Source organism: Ochotona curzoniae, unplaced genomic scaffold (genome assembly GCF_017591425.1).
Source record: "Ochotona curzoniae isolate NIBS_2020 unplaced genomic scaffold, NIBS_Ocur_1.0 contig_43, whole genome shotgun sequence".
Classification (NCBI taxonomy): Eukaryota; Metazoa; Chordata; class Mammalia; order Lagomorpha; family Ochotonidae; genus Ochotona; species Ochotona curzoniae.
The window spans coordinates 11,981,014-12,001,852 of record NW_024466218.1 but is presented as its reverse complement, the minus strand read 5'-3'; the positions used below and the strand labels follow the sequence as shown (position 1 = coordinate 12,001,852).

Genomic DNA, 20,839 nt, shown 5'->3' with positions numbered 1-20,839 from the left:
GGCCACTACTGAATATAACCTACCCATGACCTCAAAAAGTGCTTGGCCAGTTTCATTTAAAAAGCTATTTGCAACATAAATACACATCATTGCAGCAAAGAAAAACCACTCCTGATTTATTTAATGTGCACATGCTAGCAAGGAACTGTGGAATGGGCTAGTCCTGGGCTTCCTCATTTACTCTCTCTGCTTACGGAAACTCTGGCTGTTGTCAGGAGCTATGGTGGATGTTTTGGCTTTTCAAGCTGATCAGGAGCAAAGTAGGGGCCTGTGGTCACACCAGGGCTCTGGTAGAAGGCAGCCTCAATGGGTCTGCAGTGTCAGCCAGCAGAAACAGTTTCTGAGGCTTTATATGCATGCACACTTATAACCCTTTGTTTTAGAGGCATATCTAACAAGTAGATTAAATACAAGAGGTCTCAGTGGAGAGAGTCATTAGAAGACCCAGAAAAGTTCTACTGCTAACTAAATCTAGAGGTTTTCCCATTGATAGGTCAATAGAAATTGACAGGAGGGGTATCAAAATTAGGTGGGTGTTAATTCCTGACCAGCTGTATGTGAGGCCCAGGCCTCTGTATCTCTTTATGTGGGGTACTGGAAGAGACATCATAAGGGAGGTGTGAGACATCATGTTGACTGCCATTTCCCAGTTGGACTGAGGGGAGAGCTGGTCTGAACAGGAGGCCAGTACAGAACAGGCAGTGTCTCAAGGTGGAAATACACAGCTCTAACTGTGATGTCATTGACCCTACGCCATCCCCTCCATAAAAATGGATGCTTTAGAAGCTGGGCATAGTGATGGGTTTTTAGTTTGTGGTCTAGCATGGCTGCAAACCAGGAGTCCTTTGACTCCCAGGGCAGTTCTGTTTCCAGCAGCCTGGCTCTTGCCAAAACTGACAGGGTTCTTTTAAAGCCACTTTTGTCACAGACAGCTGTTTTTCCTGGTTTCCCACATAGCAGGTGCTCTTTGAAGATAGACTGGCCTTACAAGGTCCATCTGGCTATTTGAGCAGACACCTGTGTAAAGCCACATTAATGGGCCACTTGCTCCCTAACTTGCTCCTCTCCCTCCTGGTCTCTGGTAAAGTGGATTGCAGAGGCAGTCTATAACATATTAACCAAGGGGTCAGTTAGTTCTATCCCTAAATCTTTAATAGGTCGAACTAGAAATCTGTAGTCACAGGTACATTCTGAGAGTTTTCTTCCTGTCATATAAGGTAATGCAGTAAGGAGATTATCAGGCTAACTAGTCTTTTATATGTAGCCAGGCATTATTTGTTTTGCCTTTTCATGCCCTGTTTGCTTCACTAGTCAATCTTTTAACCAACTCTTCCTAGGCCAATACAAGCTTCTGCCCACTAATGCTTCAGCCTAACCCTCCCTCAGTGCCTCCTGACTCAGCTCAAAGCATCCAGAGACAAACATTGCCAGCCGATACCATAAAGCAAAAGGCTGGGAGAAGCTGCTGTCTTCTCCCTTCCCCCGTGCTGAAGATGTATAAAAGCCTGGTGCTGTATACCCTGGGTGGCCATTTTCTTCACATGGTCACCACCCACCCCCACCATGTAAAAGTGGTCCCAGACCATCTCCCTCCAGGGAGCAATCCGTCAGACTGCCTCTCCTAATAAAATTCTTTGCCTGAACTAAAAGCCTCTCTCACTCTCTTCCAAGCACCTCTGAACCCAATACTCATGTACAAGTCATACACGATGTAGGGACAGGCATGTGGCACAGCAAGCAGTTAAGACACCTCCACATTCCACAGTCAAGTACCTGGCTTAGAGTTCAGGCCTTGCCTCTGATTCCAGCTTCCTAACATAGCCTGGGAGGCAGCAGGTAATGGCTCAAGTATTTAGGAACCTATCACCCACATGTCTGCCTGTCTGTCTCTCCCCCCCCCCCTTTCAAACAAATAAATTAAATTTTAGGGAAACAAAAAACAAGAACAGATGCAAATAACAAGAGGTTCAGCCTTTTCTCTGTACAGAGAAATATAAATTAAAACCATAAGGAAATACTATTTCACACCCTTCAAATTGGTGAGAATGGAAGTGCTGTGTTGGCCTGGGTAAACTGAGATGCAGCACACTGTTTTACACCACTGGAGATGAATCTGGCTCTGCACCCAGAGAAGAGCTGAGGACCCAAAGTACCACTCTCGGTCTTATGTGCCAAGGTGTCTCCATCTTATTACAATTGTGAATCACCTGAGGATTCTGGATTAATGCAGATACTGAATTGGTTGCTCTGTGGGCTCTGGGCACACCCACACATCTGCATTTTTTAATAAGCCTCCAGGAGATGATCACATTGCCAGAGACCCAACTGTGAGGAGCAAGCCCTAGCCACCATCCTTTTTTCTCTGAGGCAAAGCTGGTGAAGACTCAAACCACCCTGAGGGACCAAGCAGTAAACTGAAGCTTGGGGGCTGAGCTTGCATTGGAAACACCCCCAGGCAGCTGTCCTAGGATCTGTGGGAGCCATGTTCCTCCAGAGTCAGCCCAGGCAACATGACCCCCATGAGGCTGGCAGCTAGGAGCAGGCAGCAGCCCAGACTCAATTGGGGAAGCTCAATCACTTCTGTTTGGTAAGAGAAGGAAAAAATATTGTACATCTAGGCTAACATCAACAACCACCACTGAACAAGCCTCTACCCCTGGCCATCAGGGTATCTGTTGGCAGCAGTAACCTCCTGCATGACACCAGCCTGCAGCCCAGGAAGTGGCTTGACAAAGGACAGAAACAGTTTCCAGTAGGCAATATGGGCAGTGGGCATCCCTGAAGCCACCATACTGCAGACATCTAAGGCTTTTCCAATCTTCTGGAGACACAGGGTGAACACAAAGAGGGAGGCCTGGTCAGCAAGAGCAAATGGCTCAGTATACCTGACAGCTGTGACTCTCCTCTCCTCCACCATGGCCACTAGGGACAGGTGTGACCCACTGTTGAATGCTGAGGGCACTGCAGACAGCCACCGACAATTTCACCTCAACTGTGCTCTGAGTCCTTGCCCTGAGTCACCCAACACAGAAAGGCAGCTCCCGCCTCAAGTGCACTCACAAGACTTCCTGTTGGCCCGGGACCGTTTTCTCTCCCGAGGTACCACTCGCTGACTGGGCACCTGTGTGGCTGACTTGACAATGCGGTCCATGATCTCATCGGCCGCGTCATCTGTGACATTAGGAGAGTCATCGGTTCCCACAGTCCATGAGCTAGTTGACCCTGAAAAATCAAACAGCTCTTGAGTGCAACATATGCAAAGAGAATGATGCCCAAATGAAAACACAACATTAACTTCTCAAAGCTACCTGGCACTGTAACATATGCCAGCAAAGGACAAAGGGAGAGCCTCAGAATTAGTGACAGATCCTGTGCACCTGCTCCCCTCCCAGCTCTACAGAACCCACTCTCAGAGCACCCATTTTTGACACAGCTGTGTTTTCTCGACTGAGCCCTCCATCCTCTGTGTGATGCCTTCACCTGGCCAGGCTAGTGCTTACCAGGGGTCAGATAGCACACACTGCATGCTGTAGCACCCATTACTGGCAACACATGGTGCATACCCAGGGATGAAGAGACACCCACCAAGGAGCCATTGAATCCACTCTCCACAGTTGTTTGTATAAGTCAGGAATGTCATCTACGCTCTCCTTCTAATTAAGTAACAGCAATTAACAGGTTGTGTAGCCTTTAAAAAGTCTAACAGGATTATCTTCCTCAACTAGCAAAGGGAGTGCTGAGAAAACTTTTCTTTGAAACAGTCACCTGCTTCCTAAGCAGAAAACTGTGTTGACCAAACTACATGAAGACAGCCCAAGGCTGGCCTCAAGGCATCTGCCCTGTAACAGCCAGAAAAACTTGTGCCACAAAACACAGATTCCTGAGCCGTGGCAGAAAGTAATGCCCATCTGATAGCTCTAGTACCATGCCTTTGCGATAAGAACCTTGTAAAATTCTTACTGTTTCTGCTAGAGGCAAGTTGCCAGTTATACTCATAACTGCTCATTTCCATTACCTGAACTTCATTTTGTAAAACTTCCACAACTTGAACCTTTCACATTAGGGTTGTTGAGCCACTGACTGACCATGGCACACAGGTACCCCCTGTCTAAGGTCCAGTGGAAGCTGGAAAACAGTCAGCTTTTCTAAATTCAGAGGAGGAAATGCTAACAAGCATATTTTTAAAAACTGAATCTTTTTTCCCTACTAGTTTAAGTTTCAGGGCTTACAACAACCTGGGTGGCAATGAGTGTATAAAGAAAAATAGATATTGTTGGAAGTAGCCAGGAACAGTGGATCACAGCCCGTGCATACTTACTGCACAGTCTTACTGCACAGAAGTAGTCCCAGCTTCTGCTAGGACACTCACATGACTGAAATACATATATAAACATTCACACTCCAAATTGCCAGGTGCTCCATCATGTATGTTACTCCTGCTGTGTGCCTATGGGACAATGATGTTTTCAGCAACAAGGGCTTCTGTTGCTGCTGCTGCTGCTGCTGTACTTTTATTTTAAATAGAATATATCTATAGTTTTGGCATACACAGAAACAAGCCAACTACAGTTTTTTTTTTAACTAACCAAGTAGCTTTGGTCTCCTTGTTTCATTCATGAAGTCAGGTTTTTTGCAGCATTGCAGAAAATCTGCACCAAGTCCCATCAGTCATACCGGTTCATAATGTATCTTCAGAGCCTTGAGCCATGATGAGGGCAATGCCTCATCCTCCCTGTGACAATGACCAGTAGTTCCCACTTCCCTAGGGCTTCTGCTGTCAGTGTAACGTGTCAATAGATGCGTCAGACAGTTCTTGCCATGAATCTGTCAAGCTCAGTTCTGTGATGACGTCATTCCCTCCTGACCTCATTTCTGGTTTGGCTTTTTCTCCCTTTGATTCCTGGCTCCTGTGCTCTCTGTCTTACTGCCATTTATTTCCATTTGTCCTGCTCATGAATATACCCTTGGAACCTTTGTACCAGCGTGGAGCCACTGGGGTTACACTGTGCACAGCTCACCATACCCAGCAGGCCACTTGGCCCATCATCAATCTGCATGTGATGGTGAGACATTGCCACATACGGAAATGCAGGAGAGAGAACAATGCATTCTAGAACAAAAGAGCATGATTTCACTTTACTTCATTAAAAAAAATCATTGTAATTTGGGAGAAAACACTAATTATTTTCTTTATAAAAATCTAGCCCAAAGGAATCGTCTGCAAGGAAAGTAATTATAAAAAAATAGGTTATGTTTGAATGTAAGTTTTTTTTTTTTTTAAGTTTGCCTTTATTTCTGAGAGTAATATCCTTGGAGGCAGAATTCTAGGTTAGAAGTTCATTCTTCTGGCATTTGAAAGATACTACTCCATTTTTATCTCTGGCTTCCATGGATGCTGTTGAAGAATGGTTTCCACTCTTCCTGCTGCTGCTGCCTTTCACAAAGGGTTAGGGAAAGGCAGAGGCAGCTGTTTCCAAGATTTTTATCGCATCAGTGACGTCAGCAGTTGGCCTATCATATAGGTCTCTTAGTATTGATTCTGCTTGGATTTGCTAAGTTTTTGGTATCTACAATCAGTTTAGGGCAATTCTCAGCCATTGGCTCCTGGAATATAGTTTTACTTGTCATCTTCATTTTTAATTTTTTATTAGAAAGTCCAATATACAGAGAGAAGGAGAGACAGAGAGGAAGATCTTCCATCAGCTGATTAATTCCCCCAAGTGGCTGCAACTGCTGGAGCTGAGCCAAACCGAAACCAGGAGCCAGGAGCTCTTCCAGGTCTCCCATACAAGTGCGGGGTCCCAAGGCTTTGGGCCGTCCTTGACTACTTTCCCAGGCCACAAGCAGGGAGCTGGATGGGAAGTGGAGTTGCTGGGATTGGAACCTGTGTCCATATGGGATCCTGGCGTGTTCAAGGCGAGGACTTTAGCTGCTAGGCCATCACATCAGACCCTATCATCTTTTTCTGGTGTTCAAATGACACATATTTGATCATCTGTCTGGGATTTTGTACATGTTCCCATAACCTAACAGAATTTACTGGTCCTCTTTTTTTTGCTAGGACTAATTTTCTACTAGACTCATTCATTGGGTTCCTTATCTCACATACTTAATTTTGAACTTTTAGGATGCCAATTTGGCTGTTTTCTATAGATTCCAGTTCCCACTTGAAATTAGCTTTTATCAATTATACTATTTTGATTTTTAAAAATCTTTTTAAATTTAGCTCAAACCTTTTACTGTACAATTCCACACAGGGAACCTGCTGTTTTTGTCTTCTTTTTCTCTTAACTGTCAGTCAGGCTTCCACATTTTTCCCTTGGATAATTTTGACTATGCATTGAACTTCGTAAAGAAAGAACAGAGTATGAGGTCAGTATTATTTCCTCCAGAGAAATCTCCTAACTGTCCACTGCTAATGGTTATCACAGATAACTACAGTGAACTGAGATGAGACCAGGTAACAGTTGTGGTGAGGAACTAGACCTCTTGGGACTGACACTATGGCAATATTGGTTAGGCCTACCACCTGCAACACAGGAATCACATTTGGGTATGCTGCTTCATGTCCCCAAAGGCCCTATTCCACTGCAGCATCATGCTAGTTCACCTGGAAAGGTAGTACATGATGGGGCAGGCATTCAGGCCCCTGCCATCCATGTGAAAGACCTGGAGAGAGTTCCTGGCTCCTGGCTTTTGTTTGGCCCAGTCCAGTAAACTAGTGAGTGAAAGATGGATTGACTCTTCTCTCTCGCTCTCTCTTGTTTGGCTCTTGCTCACTCTGCTTTTCAAATAAATAAAAATTTTAAAACATCACCTATTCCTCTTTTTTGCTCACTCTCTCTTTTCCTTCCTTCCTCTTTCTCTGTAACTCTTTCAAATACATACATATATGTGTGTATATTTAAATGTATATGTATGTACTTATATATTAGAAACATGTATTTTTAAAACCTTCTGATTTCTGTAGTGGTGGCTTGCCATTCACTGTTGCTTGCCATCTGGAAGCAGAAATCTCCCAATAGGTGGGTGTGACAGCACAGAGAAACCAAATAGCTTCTTTCTCATCACTCTCCTCAGTGAAAATGAGCCTATATTGTCCTAAATCCGGCAGTGATTTTTCTCACTGTCCTTTCTGTCCAGACACAGATGTCTAGCTTCTGTTAAAGGAGCACAACATGCTCCATTATATGGCTGCACTCCGTCTCCCACGACAGCTCCCACTGTATGCCCAAGGCCCAGAACCTGATCCAGACTGACAGCTGCAGTGCAGTCAACAGTATCCTTGACCTTTGCAGCTGCTCACACTGAACAAAACACACAAAGCCTGCATGAGTGGCTGGGTGCAGAGAGATACTCTCTTTCCAGGTTATCATTCCCAAGGTGGTCTAATTCTGGCTTTGGGGAATGCATGCAGGGGAAAAAGTGGCCCGGTGAGCTGAGCTGCATAGAGGATGTGTGTGGTTTCTGATGGAGAAGGGGATACGGAATGAGGAGAGAAAGACGTTCCAAGCAGCGGGGCCAGCATGAGCAACGGGGGCACATCAAGTGGCACTAACATGTACAGATCAGAAAAAGTTAACCTGGGGAGACAAGATAGGAGGAAAGCATCGAGAGCATGTGCATTGTGAGGACAGCATGCTAAAGGCAGGGAGAGTCAGGACTCGGGGCATCAACATGGTGTCACACTGGACCAGGAAAATACAGGTACACATTCCCAGATGAAAAACGCATTTAAACAGTAAACTAGTGAGTGAAAGATGGGTTGACTCTTCTCCCACTTATCAACTAAAGTGTAAAACTTCCCTTCTAATTCTAAACCAAGTCTGGAAACATTGTCTTTACCACCTTGAAGTTTTGGTTTATTGCTACCTTCAAGGTGCATTTTTTTTTTAAGCCAGTGGTCAACAAGCTTTCTGAGAATAAATATTTTAGGGTCTAAAAGGCAGAAGCCAGCCATCATAGTGTAAAACCGTTGAACATGCAAATGGAATTACCGAAATGGGTCCTAATAAAACTGCTCACTGAGACAGGGAGCAGACTGAACGTGGCTGGCTTTGCCTCTTGAGGATGCAGCCACAGGAAGAATCCCCAGGAAGTGGTGTCTGCTTCCAAGGAGAAGCTGTGATGGTCAGTCAGGATGATACTAACAGAGGAAAAAGTGTGTGATTCTTTCAGCACAGAAACCCCCAAGGAGATGGCAGATCTGAGCAGCCACTCACGGGGCACAGTAACCTGCACCCTGTAGCAGAGACCAAGGTCTCCAGCAGGTGGCTGAATTGAGAAGATGACCCCACCCGACCAGGAATTACCTCGGCTTGCGCGGCTGCGGGTACGGATGCCCAGCACCGGGGTGGCATCCTCCACGGCGGGGGAAGAGGCCTTCAGCACAGCCTTCATGTTCTCATGCTCAGCGGCGTCCTCGGCGTAACTGAGACCCTGCGGCTGGCTCGGGGGTGCCGGGGAAGTGCCTGAGAACTTGCCAGACTGCAAAACCAAAGGCAAGTTAGGAGATGATGGACACTCCCTAAAAGGCCAACTCAGGATTATGACAGTTTTGTTGAAGGAAGACCTTCTTTTCTGTTTTTGCAAGCATGTTGCAGATGCATGAGTTAACCACAGCCACGGAGGTTGCCAACCCATGAGAAAACATCTGTCTCTACAGAAAGATCTGCCACCAGACACCCAAGCCCCTGGGTTCCAGGAGGTACCACTCATCCATACACTGGAGTGCTGGCATTCTGAATACCCCGGGGTGCCTGATAGTGGTAACTGGCATCCACTCTGGCAGAAGCTAAATATAAAAACAAAATAACAAAACAAACCCAAATTTGTTTCCAACACCAAAGCCCTGAGAAAAACACTGAAATGTGCTTTGTTATTCAAATGCGCCGATCTTTATATACTGCATCCAGTGCTTAAAAGCAGTTCCAGTTCTCATAAATATCACAATGATGGAACTGTGTAAGTGGGGTTCAGTCGCAAAATCATACAACATGGAGTTGGTGGGGTGGCGACTGTGATGCAGGCAGCTAAGCCACCACTGGTAATGTTCACACCCCTGATCAGAAATGGCTTTTTTTTAAAAAAAAAAAAAGATTTATTTATTTTTATTTGAAAGGCAGATTTACTAAGAGAAGGAGGGATAGAGATCTTCTATCCACTGGTACACTTCCCAAATAGCCCAAGCAGCCAGACCTGAGCAGATTCGAAGCCAGAAGCCTCTTCCGGGTCTCCCACATGGGTGCAGAGTTCCAAGGACTTGGGCCATTCTTCAGTCCCTTACCTGGCCATAAACAGGGAGCTGGATAGGAAATGGAGCAGCCAGGACTAGAACTGGTGCCCATACAAGCTACCCAACACTATAAGACAGAAGATTGACCTGTTGAAGCAGCACACTGGCCCCTAGAGAATTAGGTAAGTCCTGGCTGCTCCTCTTATGATCCGCCTCCCTGCAATGCTCCTGGAAAAGCAATAGATGATTGTCCAAGTGCATGGGGCCATCACCCATATAGGAGACAGAGATGGAGTTCCAGGCTCCTAGCTTTCACCCGATCTATTCCCAGTCAGTGTAGTCATTTGGGGAATAAACCAGCAAACAGAGGATCTCTCTCTCCCTCTGCCTTCTATATAAATAAATCTTTTTGGCTTTGTTTTAAATAAAGAGTTGGAAAGCCTTCTTCTAGGTTTAGTCAAATTTTGTATTACAGGAAAGGAAACAGAGGCCCTTGCAATCAAGTGACTTGTCAAAGCACATAGGGTTAGTGCCAGGATCCAGAACAGGCACAAACTCATGCGGGACCCGAACTCAGCAACACTCACTACTCAGGATCCTCTCGAGAATCTAGCTGCTATAAGCACTACAAATACCTACCACTCTCCTCTGATTGGATGAATCAGAGAGTTGCATGCTTTGCAAGCGCTATGGCAGAACACAGGCTGTAGGCAAAGCTAAACATCTGCATGGACAGCAGAAAGACAGCTCTATGGGGTCCTGGCTTCTTCTACCATCCAGTGTCTCTGCCATGACATGAGAGCCCACAATTAAGCAGTGATTTATATCATCTACAGCACTTCCCTTCTCAGCTTCTGGTGCCAGTCAGCCCACAAGTAGGTCTGTTTCTTGCATTTGCATCCAGGTTCAGGAACCAGGCCCCCTCTTAGCAGTCCACACATACAGATTCATGGATACCACAAGTGCCAATCCAGGAAATGGGAATCCATCAGAGGCTGCCCACTGGCTGGTGCAAGAGGCTCCAGCTTGGATTTTAGCCACTGCTTACTTCCTCTTTGGCTTGAGGATGCTGTAAGTGGTTATTTTAGAATCCAGTTCTCACATCTGAGTTTGCCAGAAAGGCTCTGACATGGCCTGGAGGGAAAATTCCTTTACATTCCAAGGCATGACGATAGCACCACTAACCTGCTCCTGATAAGTCTAGAGTCAGGGACAGCTTGGAAGATGTAGTTAATCCTTCAGTCTTCAGCACACACAGTGTGACGAGAACCCCTGGCAGGTGGTAAGTGATCACACAAAATCAACCAGAAAATGTCCATGCATGGTTTAAACTCAGAATGGTGTGGACAGTGCATGCTGATCATGTAAGGCTAGACTACAAGACACATGGGACGGTCAAATGTGGCATTCTTCAGGTTTACCAACAGTCATACCTCGCCTTCATCCTCGTCATCAGTCTACCCGACAGGACAGAACAGAACAGGACAGAAAAGACAGAAGCGATGCTTAGAAGGCACAGAAGTCAGCAATAATGGGATCATCTCATGGCTCACAGCAAACCCCATGAGCAACCACCCTCTGGGATGGGGAGCTGCCAGGCTCTACCCTCCATCCTGTCTGGGCACCCCCATTGCTGAGCTCCAGGACCAGCCATGGCCAGAGTCAAGAGGAACGTGCATGATTCAGACTCCTGCCCTGGGCTGCCACTGAAGTCCACCATCACATCGCTGGCTGCCTGGACACTATCAGCCTCCCAGCTCCATGTCCTGATGCAAGACATATCCTGTTGAACCCACCAGCATCTACAAGTCCATCAGGGCCTCAGCAAGCTGACCAGCCTCAATTTATCTGGCTCTACCCATCTGCAGCCATCTCCCTCTCACCTCAAATGTTGGGCCATCCATCCCTGCCCTGGTCTCTAAGCCTGGGTCACAGTCATCCCTTCTGTGTTCAGGCCAGAGGACAAGAGCAATGATTACAGGAGCTGAGTGTTTCCCGACACATTTCTCTAGGAACAGGAGATGAAGTCTCTGAAATCTCCTGTCCTCCTGGTGGCCACCTGGGTGTCCTGTATGCTTCTTGACTTTTTCACTAGACAATTTTCTTCACATGCTTTTAAATTCAGTATCCGTTCTCTAAAAAACAAACTGAGTGGGAACAACTCATGGCCATCGTTTGACTTTAAATGAAGCCCGCCTTCTGTTTAGCTGTTTCCATGGTGGTGACAAGGCTGGAGCAGCAAATCAGACATAAACTTTCAGAGAAACAACTAAAACATTTTTGGAAGTAAAAATGACAAGATACTTCTGGTTTGTCACCCTGCACACTGCCCTACCCCACTAGAAATCTAGCTGTGCTCTACCTCCTGTTCACAGTATTTAGTGAAGATGGGTGGCTCTGTCAGCTGTCAACCCATAGGCAAGGTGCTAAACATACAAACCCTATAGCCCTCTCAACATCCATTAATTCTCTTTTTGTAGAAGAGGAAGCTGGGGCTGAGCAAGGGGAAGGGTCTCAGCCAAGGGGGTGACTGCCCCCCATTAGTGCTAAATCCTTGGGCTTACACATCCAGGCACTCACACTCCTTGGAGAACACTGGGTTAGTAGGAAAGACCACAACAACCTGTGTGGTCCTCTCTAAGCCACCATTTATTCTAGAACCAACTCTGGGTGAGGCCTTAGCTTCTTCCTGACCCTTGGCTGGGAAGACATAAAGAAGTCCTGGCCAATGAAGGGACATCTGGGAGCTACTCCAAGGCCAACTCCATCAACACAGGTCTGTAGGGTTTACCCTATGACTGCTTGTCTGTTTAACTGCTACCACTGGCATGCTCATCTTCTTTAACATCTAAATTTAAAATGCCTTACTAACTATACACCATCTTTCCAAAACTTTCCAGTTCCAACATTCAAGGGATACATAACTCACAATCTTTTGTCTATTTCTGGTCTTAGTGGCTTAAGTTGGGTACCAGAGGAGGTATCGCTAAAGGAGCTTTTCTTTCTTTGGACAATTGTTTCTGGTATCTGTGAGAGGTGGTTTTCAGGAGCTTGCACAAGTTACCCAAATCCAGGAATACCTCAGGATCTTACATGAATGGCATAATCCTACATAGAAACTACATATGCGCTTCCACACACATGAAATCACCTTGAGGTTACTTATAACACCAGATATTTAAATGCTATATAAACAGCTGTGGTGCTGCCTCATTGAGGAAATGCCAAGGAATAAAGTCTGGAGAGGTTCAGCACAGGTGTATTCTTTTCAACACTGTAGATCTGTGATGGAATCCACAAATGTGGAACCCACAGATACATACGGCCGACTGCACTCACTTCTGCTGTGGTGTACGCAAGGAACATTTAAAAACAAAGGGAAAGCTACAACATCCTGATCTTCCACCAGGTGGCAGGCTTTGCATACAAATGAACCCTCTTGGACCACTGAAAAGGTGGACTGGTAGCCTGTTCTGTCCAAATTTTAATAGATAATCAAGTACCTTTTGAATCAAACCTTAGAAATATTTACCTTTGTTTATGCCTAGGAAGAGCCTAGGAGTACAGAATTTTAAAATTAGTGGGATCTGTGAAAAATAATCTCAAGAATTTAGCAAGGAATTCTGATGTGTTTTTCTAACTCTAAGCACATTGAGCTTGTACTTTTCACCCTCCAGTGGGTTGCATTTCCACCAAAATAAAATTCTGGAATGAACATGGGGCCACACTGTGCCCAAGTGGATTCAATTTGTTGCTGGAGTGACTTCTCCTCTGGCAGGCTGAACATCCCCCTGCTCCTGGCCTGCAGAAGAAACATCAGATGGCTCTCAGCTGTAGCTGGGCCCTTAGACACACACAGCAGCTGCAAGGAGGGCTCCTGGAGAAATGGAGCCTGAGCACCCCCTTGTTTCCTTGGTCCAAAACATTCCAAAGAACCAAAGGCCTGGGGTGGAGATAGGTAGTTAAGGGATGAATTAGTCCACAATGCTCTTCAGAATTGTCTTAAAATTACACCAACATTGCTAGGCTTATGCATCCGGCTTCCATGTGAAGGTCAGGCCCTCCAGGAATGCGGGTTCTCAACAACAGCAGGGACCATATGCCTTCTGTTTGGACTGCTGCAAGCACATCTGGACACAGAAAGCCACCGCCCTGTGCTCCTCCCAACCAATCCTCTGCCTCCCTAACCAAACCAACTTGAAGTCCATGGAATCTTTAAGCAAACCACCCTCCCCAGTGATGCCACTCCCTAGGACTTCAGCATTCCTCATTCTATCCCTTTGCCACCAGAATGCCATGTGCAGATGGGAGAAGTACACAGACACCCATCCAAATGATTAAATAAACTGCACTGAAGAGACCGCCATTAGGCTCTAAACAAATCTGTCAGTACAGAAAGAGAAGGCTGTCCTGAGTGTGTTTAAGGAAGGCTACACAGCGAGCCAGCAGTATGCAGCTGTAGCTTAAGCTGATGTATGTGATGCTGGCATCCCATACTGTAACAACAGTCCAAGGCCTGGCTGCTCCATTTCTGATCCAACTCTCTGTCAATGCTCCTGGGAAGACAGTGGAAGATGGCTCAAATACCTGGCCCCAGCCATCTATGCCAGAGACCAGGACGGAGTTCCTGACTCCCGGCTTTGGCCTGACCAGCACCAGCTGTTGCAGCCATCTAGAAGTGAAACAGCAGATCTCTCTTCTGTCAACCTGCCTTTCAGACAGTTTTAAGAAATGTGGAGTAAAATAGTAGTCCAGAAATTCCTCCCTTCTACTTGAAATAGGCCTTGTCACTAACAGAAGATTAGGTAGTGTCTATCACAAAGAAGGATCTGCCCTGTTTATTGGTGTTGGTCTCAGGCACTTGCCCATCTCACTTCAGCCTCTACTCACTGACAGAGCACCCGGCGATTGTTCTGTGCACCCTGGACAGGCTTGGGAATGAGGCTGGGAGATGAAGGAATAAGCCATAAAGAGGGGAGGGACAGAAAGAGGGGAATCCCAAGGCGCAGTAGGAACCCTTCAGCTGAGCTCAAGTCCTCTGGACTCTCTTCCCACCTTGTTATTCAAAAGCTTGCCAGATCTTTGTCTCCAAACAATACCAGGCATTTGTTCAGATGCCTTCAGTGGGTGGTCCATGGATTAGGTGATTGGTTGCATAGCAATGTTAAAACAACTAAAATTCTGAGTCTGTCTGAAATCAATGCAGGTAATTTATTGGAAGGGGCGATTCTATCCTCTTCCAATTTTTCCTGTATCATGAAAGTTGACAGGGAACTGAGCATTTATTGCTGTTCATTCCTTATAAAACACTACCATAAGCTACACGGTCCTCCACTATCCACACACAGTGTGCACCACACAGCCTGGCCCCTCACCATTCACCCACAGCAGTCATTCACAGCCTGTGGTGGCTGGCACAGAAGGCAGAGGTCTCACACACAGAGGAGAGACCTAGCAGTTGACCTGTCAAAATGAGAGCCCTCAAGAGATGGATTTCACAAGACTTACATCGGTGATCATCTTGCCTCTTGTCTTGTTCCTCTCCCTGTGGTTGGCCCGCTTCTGTTTCTGCTGCAGAACCCTCTCCCGGGTGGTGCGGTACTCCAGCGCGAACTCACTGATGATCCTGCAGAACTTGGTGATGTTCACCTCCCGGATCGCATATGGTGGGTGACCCATGAAGAGTAGAAAGGAGTGGAACCTGCAAGGCAATGGGGGTCCTGGAAATGACTGTGGCCTTCAGGAATGAAGGTGAGCTGTATCACACCTTTCGGGAAGGAACCAGTGAGCAGGAGCCTCAGAGGGAAGACCCTGCAGCTCACTCCTAGGGTTTCCCAGATCTACCACAGTAAGACACAAACAGAAGTCAAGTTCAGGTCTCTGCCCTGCTGATGGAGGTCGTGAGTAGGTGGTAGGATTTCACAGGGTTACCTTTTCTTGATGCTTCTCTGTGTTTTCACAGTCATCAAAAGTGAATCAGAAAAAGGAAAGAGCACATTTTGAAATGAGTAGGAATAAAGAAATGTTGCTTAGAAATTCCTCCCATGAATACTTGAATGTGAACATGCTCTGGAAAAAATGGATAGGCGATGGTTTGTAAATACAAGCTTCTGAAGTTTTCTCTGAGTAAATATTTTGAAACATTTTCTTACAATAGTACATGCCATCTTCACTAGAACATAGCAAGTAGAAAATATTGTCAACTATTTATAATTTAGGAGCGATTATATTCCATTTTGCATAGAAGAAAAATTGCATAGAAGAAATTTATGAGAAAATAAGGACCCACATTTTAGTAATCAGGAAATAAGAAGATAACAGAAGTTTTTTTTTACATGGAACAGATAATATGAACTAAATGATATCCAGATTTTTGTTTCTGATCACACTGATTTGTACAATTTGGAGATGAGTTTGTTTCATAAATGAGGGACAGTGGCTTAATCCTTTTATGAAGAATAATTAAGTATTTTGCAATAAATAAATGTGAAGCTCAGACACAAAGGCTCTAGAATTTGCACTAGATTATTTTTTAAATAAGATCCAATAACAAAAATATAAGTAACTAAATGGGGAAAAATAGACATATTAGACTTTATCAAATGGTACAAATTTTAAAAAATGTGCTTCAAGGGACATTATCAAGAGTGAAAAAAAAACAATTCAGAGAATGGGAGGAACTATTTGCAAATTCTACAGTGAATGTATTCAGGACATAAAAAAAAATTTTTTTTACAAGGCAACATTAAAAGCGCCAATCAAAATTGAATGGAAGATAACTGACGTTCTAAAAAGATATAGAAGTACATGGTAATACAGTCAACAGCTTTAGTCTTTAGCGGAATGCATGTCTAAATCATAAGAGACCACTTCACATCCACCGTGTGGCTATGATCAAAAAGATAAACTGGTGCACGTGTGGGCAGGGATTCAGAGGCATCAAGGACTCTCAGGCAGTACTGGTGGGAACATAGCAGCACTAAGCTGCCTCGCCTAATATCTGGCACTGGCAGTTGCTCTAAAAGCTCACCAGAGAGCTACTGTATGATGACCTAGCACTTACACTCCCATGTTTTCTTCCTCCAAAATGAAAACATACATGCACACAAGATCTGAACCAACTTCATGGCAGCATTACTTATGACAGCATAGAAGCAGGAAAGTTAAATGTCCACCTGAAGATGAATGGGCAAACCAAATGTAGTACACATACCTGCCCAAGCAACCCTACTACCTCTGTGATGTCACCTATCCAGGACTACAGACACACTGAAGTCCACGCTATTCTTTGAATAAACCTGCTTCAGGTCCCCGGTGTAGTATGGAGGAGTCCCCAGGCACACACAGAGGCAGAGGGGCAAAGAGCCTGTGGGGCCTGGCGGTGGGGCAAGGATGTCACTACACCAGGGACCACCCTTACTCAACAAATTACCAATACAAGCTGTTACTGAGGCCCAGATATTTTCACTACAGGTAGCTGTATGGGTAGCTTGCTCTCGTTCTGCATTCTCTACCCAGCTGCTACCTCCCCAGAGAAGCCTTCCCTGACCACTCTGTAAAGTAACTCTTCCTTGTCACTCCATATTCCATCTACATTTTTACTTTTGTTTCCTTACTATCATCTAGCATAGTATTCTTGGTACACAATGATATATGATATGAGAATTGGAATGGAGAGGCGATATACTATTACTTTGCTGCTTATCACAGCTCAAGATCTGTAGGTAGGAAGAATGAATAGGAAAATGCACCAGCACCCAGCTGGCCATTCCTCCTCATTCTTATTAATGGCATTCACTTTCCAGATCTTCTTTCATAGTTAAGCAAAACCCAGAATTCCTTACCCTCCACTTTGACAGACTTGCTTCTGGATCCAGAAAGAATCTACACTTAACATGTACACTGGAAATACAACCCAATCATGTGTTTTTCAAACAAGGAGAATAACAAGTAAATCAAACAAATATGTCTGAAAAGATTCAGTCTTACTTTTGAAAAAAAAAAAAGAGAGACCTCATACCTTCCCTCAGAAGAATAAAAAGGATGTGACTTGGTGGGAGCAAAATGGCAAAAGCATTTTTGTAACTCATTTGCAACTTTTAGAAGACAGGACATGCGGATCTCATGAATACAGAGGGCAGACTCCCTTTCAAAGCACCAGAGGCACAGTCCAGGCAGCTTTGACGTGTTCTACCATCTGGCACACCACTCACTCAAGTGTGCCACTGCTGCTGAGGCATGACTCTGGACCAGCCTGGAGAGGGACATATTCCATCACATTGGTGTCAGCCTTGGTGTTTCCTTGAATTCCTTTGCCTCTTCCCATGTGTGTTTTCCAGCTTCCTAGGAAGCATCCTTCTCCACTCATCACCTCTTCTCCCTCTCCAGGGCCACTCAGAGAATGACCTGACTGTGGCTGTAACTAATACCCATTAAGTAGGCTTAGGCAGTCAGGATAAAAATGAAAGGTTAATATGCATGTGTGGACACTGCCCAGCCTAAATTTTTCTTAGCTAAACAACAGTTTCAACACCCAGCTATTGCTTGAAAGGACAGTACACAGCCACCTGTGACTTCCTGAAGAATTTGTATATTGGCTGATCCACGTGGCTGAGATGATTCTCTTGATTACCAGCTATAAGGCCCTAGTTGAGCTTTTTCAGTCTGTGTCTCGGTTTCCCACTGTGTAAGATGTCCTATCAGGACTGCACTATACTCCTGGGGGATGCCAGAGGCAAGAGAAGCACAGTAAAGGCATTCCTGCCATAGTCAGTTCTGCCTGGGGGCTCCTGCTAACACCTTCATTATTGGCCACCACCTGGCCCCCTCCCATTTAGCCATGCCCCTTATATTACTCATCATAACTACTACACATTTCCAGCTCATCTGGGCTGTCCTCAATGGGATAGCCAAGAGTGAGTAGTCAGGAATATGGGTCATGCAAAAACAACCAAGGGGAATGAGATATCCATAGCAAATACATCATAGCTCAAGTAAGACTATTACATCCATCTGGAACGGTTAATAGAACCAAGCATAACAGTTTTATAATATTTATATTATACTACTTCTCTCTCATGGCATCCTAAATGAAAACTGCTTATTACTATAGTCTGCTTGGGTTTTTTACACTGGGAAAGGCTCACATCATACAAAGTATATAGGGCCAAACCAGCTCACACTCCTTGCCTTCTCTTCTTAACCATGCTAAAAGCATAGGATACTTTGATTTCTGTAGGACATTTAACACAATGTTCTGTAAGTCTTTACTCAGAGAATGACTGGGGTGTCCAGATAGAGTACAACAAGAGGGAGGGTTCATAGTTGAATAATTAAATTGCCAAAGTACTACTTATTAGATAGTTGTCCACTAGAAAGGAAGATTATATTTCTCCCAACCCACGTGCTTTTCTCAACAGTCTGTGTCAAGACCTAGGAATAGCAAATGATAAACGTGAAGGTGGTAAACAGGGGCACATGCAGATAAGAGAATTTGTTTTTCAAGGTTCTATATGAATGCAAAGAATGTGGAAGAAAAGAGAAAGAAAGAAAGGAAAGGAAGGGAGGGAGAGAAAGAGCAGACCCTGTAACTGTTTTGGGATGAAGCCAAGAAAGAGTATTCATTGGCCCATGGCAGAAGCCTAGGCAGCAGCAAGTGGAAGACCTGGTTGTAGCACAATTATTGCTACCACTCACCGATGGGAAACATCTGGGAAAACCACAAAGCCATTCTAGACCCCAACTAGCCTCTTTGTGAACAAAGCCAGATCTGACCCTCCTGTGACTTAGGGCATGGCTGATCCAGAAGTGTTACACTTGGGGCAGGACCCAGACCTCACTCCGGCAACATCATGGAGCAGCCACAGCTCAGGTGGGCATGTGGTGCAGCAGGAAGAATGTCACTTGGAATACTATACACCTTAACAGGCTCAGCTTGGCCTTCATTTCAAATTTCCTGCTACTGTGTGCCCTGCAAGGCAGTACCTTATGACTCAAGTGGTTAGGCCCTTACCACTATATGGAAGAGCTGAATTGAGTTGGGGGCCTGGAATGTCACAGGCATTTGGATAATGAACTGATGGATGGGAGATTTCTCTCTTTCAAATAATTAAATACAAATAACCTGTATCTGAAGGGTCCTCTGGGGGAGGACTGTAGATCGGATAAAACCCTTTTAACAAGTGCAGCTACCTTGCCAGGGATGTGATTTCTGCAAGTGAATGAGTTTAGACCCATACAGAACAGTAGGAATCAGTTTGCCAGAGATCCTATGAGGCAAATCCCCATTAAGTGGGGTTTTTCAAACAACTGACCTCTAAGATGCCTTCCAACACCAAGATGCAAGACACTATTATTTAAGAAAAATTAAGTATCCATGAGATATTTTTGTGCCACAGATGCATTTGCCATATACCAAGAATACAGGGGAACAATGCTGTAAGTTTAACTTTTGCATCTCAGTTTCCAGAACAGTTTGAACATGCCATTGTACAAAATGCATCCAGCAGCTCCTTGTTTGCTCACCTGTTAATTATCCTCCGATGGACAATCTTCAAGATGATAATCCGCTCTGCACAGTCTTTCAGGAACTCTGACATCCGCTGCTTTAGAACTGGTTTCATTTCATGTTTTGCAATTGCCTTCAGGTGATCCCATGAAGCTTTGCATCTCCTCTCCATCTGACACAAATTATCCTGAAGCTGATCAAAGTCAACCTGAAAATCAGACAGAGAACTTCGCCAATGTGCCAAACTCACTGGACGCCAACCTGAACTGGGAGATCAAACTGCCTCTGGGACACAAGAAACATCAGAACCAAATTTACACCTTGAAACACAAACATATTCAGAGCCACAAATTCAAATTATTCTTTAAATGAACCCAATACACAAGACACCCAAGTCACATTTTTCCCCCTTTGCTGTATTTGGAAAAAAACATCCTGGGAAAGTCTTTGGGAACTGTAAATGAAAACATGGCATCAAGAGACTATAGTACAAGATGAACTGAGTAGGTATCTCATAAAATTTTTCTTGTTCTTCAGGGATGTTATTTCGCTTCCTCAGAAGACACCATAGTCAAACACAAATGGCCTCTCTATGCTGGGGCCAGCTAGTGAGCAGCTGACTCATAGGTGAGAAGTTATTTAGGTATCAGTTAACTGTTAATTAAACATCCAGCAAGCTTTGGGGCAAGGCCTGACAGACACTAAGGAAGGCCCAGGGGGCAGGTTTACCTAGCCACAGTCACCTTTACTATATGCAGGATCCATCCAGCTGGGAAAGGCCCAAAGTGGGTGGAAAGGCCCAAAGGCAAAGTGGGTAGTTGTGACCCAGATAGACTGAAATATTTTGTCTCAGATTTCTTCCTAATACAAATATCTGAGTTGTGGACACACAGATGGGCAATTTATCTCGCTCAACACAGTGGCTATCACTGAACAACCCAGGAGGAGCACTCATTCAGGAGTGGTCTCCATTCTAAGCATCCTTCTGATAGCATTCTGAGTGAATGGAGAAGTGGGGAGGGGGTGGTGAGGGAAAGGCTCAGCGCAGGTCTGTAGTCAGGCCAGCTCAAACCCACCCCCCTGCTTATGTATCTGGC

The 20,839-nt window shown here is 45.1% G+C and overlaps 1 protein-coding gene across 5 annotated transcripts in view; it reads right to left on the bottom strand.

Moving 5' to 3' along the window:
* Window positions 1–20,839, bottom strand: part of FHOD3 (formin homology 2 domain containing 3) — a 431,569-nt gene that overhangs the window by 9,043 nt on the left and 401,687 nt on the right. For 4 of the 5 annotated variants that reach the window (XM_040984917.1, XM_040984914.1, XM_040984915.1 and 1 more), the window contains 4 exons: window positions 19,760–19,950; window positions 14,744–14,936; window positions 8,313–8,487; window positions 3,061–3,222 (listed from right to left, as the gene is read on the bottom strand). In XM_040984917.1, coding sequence (XP_040840851.1) covers window positions 3,061–3,222; window positions 8,313–8,487; window positions 14,744–14,936; window positions 19,760–19,950 — 721 coding nt within the window. Of the gene's footprint in view, window positions 1–3,060; window positions 3,223–8,312; window positions 8,488–10,668; window positions 10,693–14,743; window positions 14,937–19,759; window positions 19,951–20,839 lie in introns of all 5 variants that reach the window. The other variant, XM_040984913.1, reaches the window with a different exon arrangement.